The sequence below is a fragment of the Cherax quadricarinatus genome, chromosome 100, assembly GCF_038502225.1.
Source record: "Cherax quadricarinatus isolate ZL_2023a chromosome 100, ASM3850222v1, whole genome shotgun sequence".
NCBI classification, from domain to species: domain Eukaryota; kingdom Metazoa; phylum Arthropoda; class Malacostraca; order Decapoda; family Parastacidae; genus Cherax; species Cherax quadricarinatus.
In genome coordinates, this window is record NC_091391.1 from 6,775,420 (window position 1) to 6,777,919 (window position 2,500).

The 2,500-nt window shown below is 39.4% G+C and overlaps 1 protein-coding gene across 2 annotated transcripts in view; it reads left to right on the forward strand.

The window, feature by feature from the left end:
- The window catches only part of SMC2 (structural maintenance of chromosomes 2), a 103,198-nt gene that overhangs the window by 73,896 nt on the left and 26,802 nt on the right, over window positions 1-2,500 (forward strand). For both annotated transcript variants that reach the window (XM_070079628.1, XM_070079629.1), the window contains exon 17: window positions 908-1,101. In XM_070079628.1, coding sequence (XP_069935729.1) covers window positions 908-1,101 — 194 coding nt within the window. The remainder of the gene's footprint in view (window positions 1-907; window positions 1,102-2,500) is intronic.

Sequence of the window (2,500 nt, forward strand, 5' to 3'; positions counted from 1 at the left end):
CACCATATATCTTAGAGTAAGACAAACAATGTACATGTATATTTTTGTTTTCCTCAGTTGCCATCTCTTGCCAAGGCAAGATTAGGCAAAAAAGACAACGCATTCATCATCATTCAGTCACTTACTCTCTTGCCGAAGTGTGCCGATGCTCCTGTTGGCTCAGGCGCTGCTCAGAAGGCAAGCTACCTAGCATTGATGGTTGACTGAAGCTCACCTACTCGTGTACGCATATTGTATCTCAATTTTTCATTGCAACTCCAAACTAAATTTCTTTATGAGGGAAAATCATAACTCAAGCCCATCATAACTCAACGGACCACTATACGTAATGACAAATGCTCCACATTTTGCTGTCTGTGACAGCACTCATTGTACAGGTGGACTCCACTTTACAGTGCTTTGCTAATGCAGCAGTTTTCAACTATACCCGTTCTTCATTAATTCTGACTTCCTACAGTAAATATATTCACTACTCACTATAAGCCAAGGATGAAAATATTTTAAGGTAAGTAATGTGTGTACTGTATATGCATTTCTTAGGCCTACCTAGCTACATTGCTCACTTAATATATGATAGTGTGGACTTGCTGCCGGATTTTATATGCCTTTGAAAGTGAAAAAAAATGTACCGATTTACTTTGCAGCGACTTTTGCTTGACAGCAGTTGCCTGGAACCTAACCTGCTGTATAAACAAGGTTCTCCTGTACAAGGGATTCTATGTTTTATGACCCTTAAGAGCTCTTGACTCATGGAATTGGAGCCACACTTCTTTGAATTAAATTTGGTTATTTTTCCATTCTCCTGGCACATGTAAGTCTCCTATGGGCTTAGCATTCACATTATATGTAATAATAATAATAATAATAATATGGATTTTCTCATAGATTTAATTTTATTATTTAACAGAGGAATGCGTGGCTACACTCGAACAGTGTAAAAAGGTTCATGTTGAGGGAGTAGCAAAAGTAAAGGATATTGAAAATAAAATAAAGAACTCAAAAGCACTGAAAGAAAATGAGCTGAAGGCAGCTAATGTAGAACTGGAGAGATGCAAAAAGGTAGCAGAAGAGACAAGAATTAAATGGAACCTTAAAAAGCAGGTATGTTTTATATTTAAAAATGAGTACACGTGTATGTTTGCAATAAAATCACAGTTAACATGTGATATCACAATATGCAGAACAGCCACTGTGAAAGACTAGTGAGCTTCCAAGTGCTTTCGTGATTTCTCACAGTTCCTTAATAATGTGAGAAATCGCAGAACCACTTGGAAGTTCACTGTTTTTTCACAGTGGTTGTTCTACATATATATTTATACACACATCTGAGTTTTCCTAGGTAGTAGGTTGGTAGACAGCAACCGCCCAGGGAGGTACTACCGTCCTGTCAAGTGAGTGTAAAACAAAAGCCTGTAATTGTTTTACATGATGGTAGGATTGCTGGTGTCCTTTTTTCTGTCTCATGAACATGCAAGATTTCAGGTACGTCTTGCTACTTCTACTTAAACTTAGGTCACACTACACACATGTACAAGCGTATATATCCATACCCCTCTGGGTTTTCTTCTATTTTCTTTCTAGTTCTTGTTCTTGTTTATTTCCTCTTATTTCCATGGGGAAGTGGAACAGAATTCTTCCTCCGTAAGCTATGCGTGTCGTAGGAGGCGACTAAAATGCCGGGAGCAAGGGGCTAGTAACCCCTTCTCCTGTATATATTACTAAATTTAAAAGGAGAAACTTTTGTTTTTCCTTTTGGGCCACCCTGCTTCAGTGAGCCACCCCCGCCTCGGTGGGCCACCCCACCTCAGTGGGATACGGCTGGTGCGTTGAAAGAAAGAAAGATCTGAGTTTTCTTCCATTTCCTTAACAGTTCTTGTTCATGTTTCCTTTCATCTCCTCTTCAGGAATCTTTCCTCCATAAGCCCTGCTTGTTGAAAGAGGCGACTAAAATGCCCAGATCAAGGGACTGGTAACCCATTCTCCTATATAAATTACTAAATGTAAAAAGAAATGGGAAGTACAATGCCTGCACTCTAAAGGAGGGGTTCGGGATATTAGCAGTTTGGAGGGATATGTTGTGTATCTTTATACGTACAGTGGACCCCCGCATAACGATTACCTCCGAATGCGACCAATTATGTAAGTGTATTTATGTAAGTGCGTTTGTACGTGTATGTTTGGAGGTCTGAAATGGACTAATCTACTTCACAATATTCCTTATGGGAATAAATTCGGTCAGTACTGGCACCTGAACATACTTATGGAGTGAAAAAATATCGTTAACCGGGGGTCCACTGTATATGCTTCTAAACTGTTATGTTCTGAGCACCTCTGCAAAAACAGTGATTATGTGTGAGTGAGGTGAAAGTGTTGAATGATGAAAGTATTTTCTTTTTGGGGATTTTCTTTCTTTTTTTGGGTCACCCTGCCTCGGTGGGAGATGGCCGACTTGTTAAAAAAAAAAAAACTTTCCTCAGTGGGGAGAACAATCTCCAGGTTG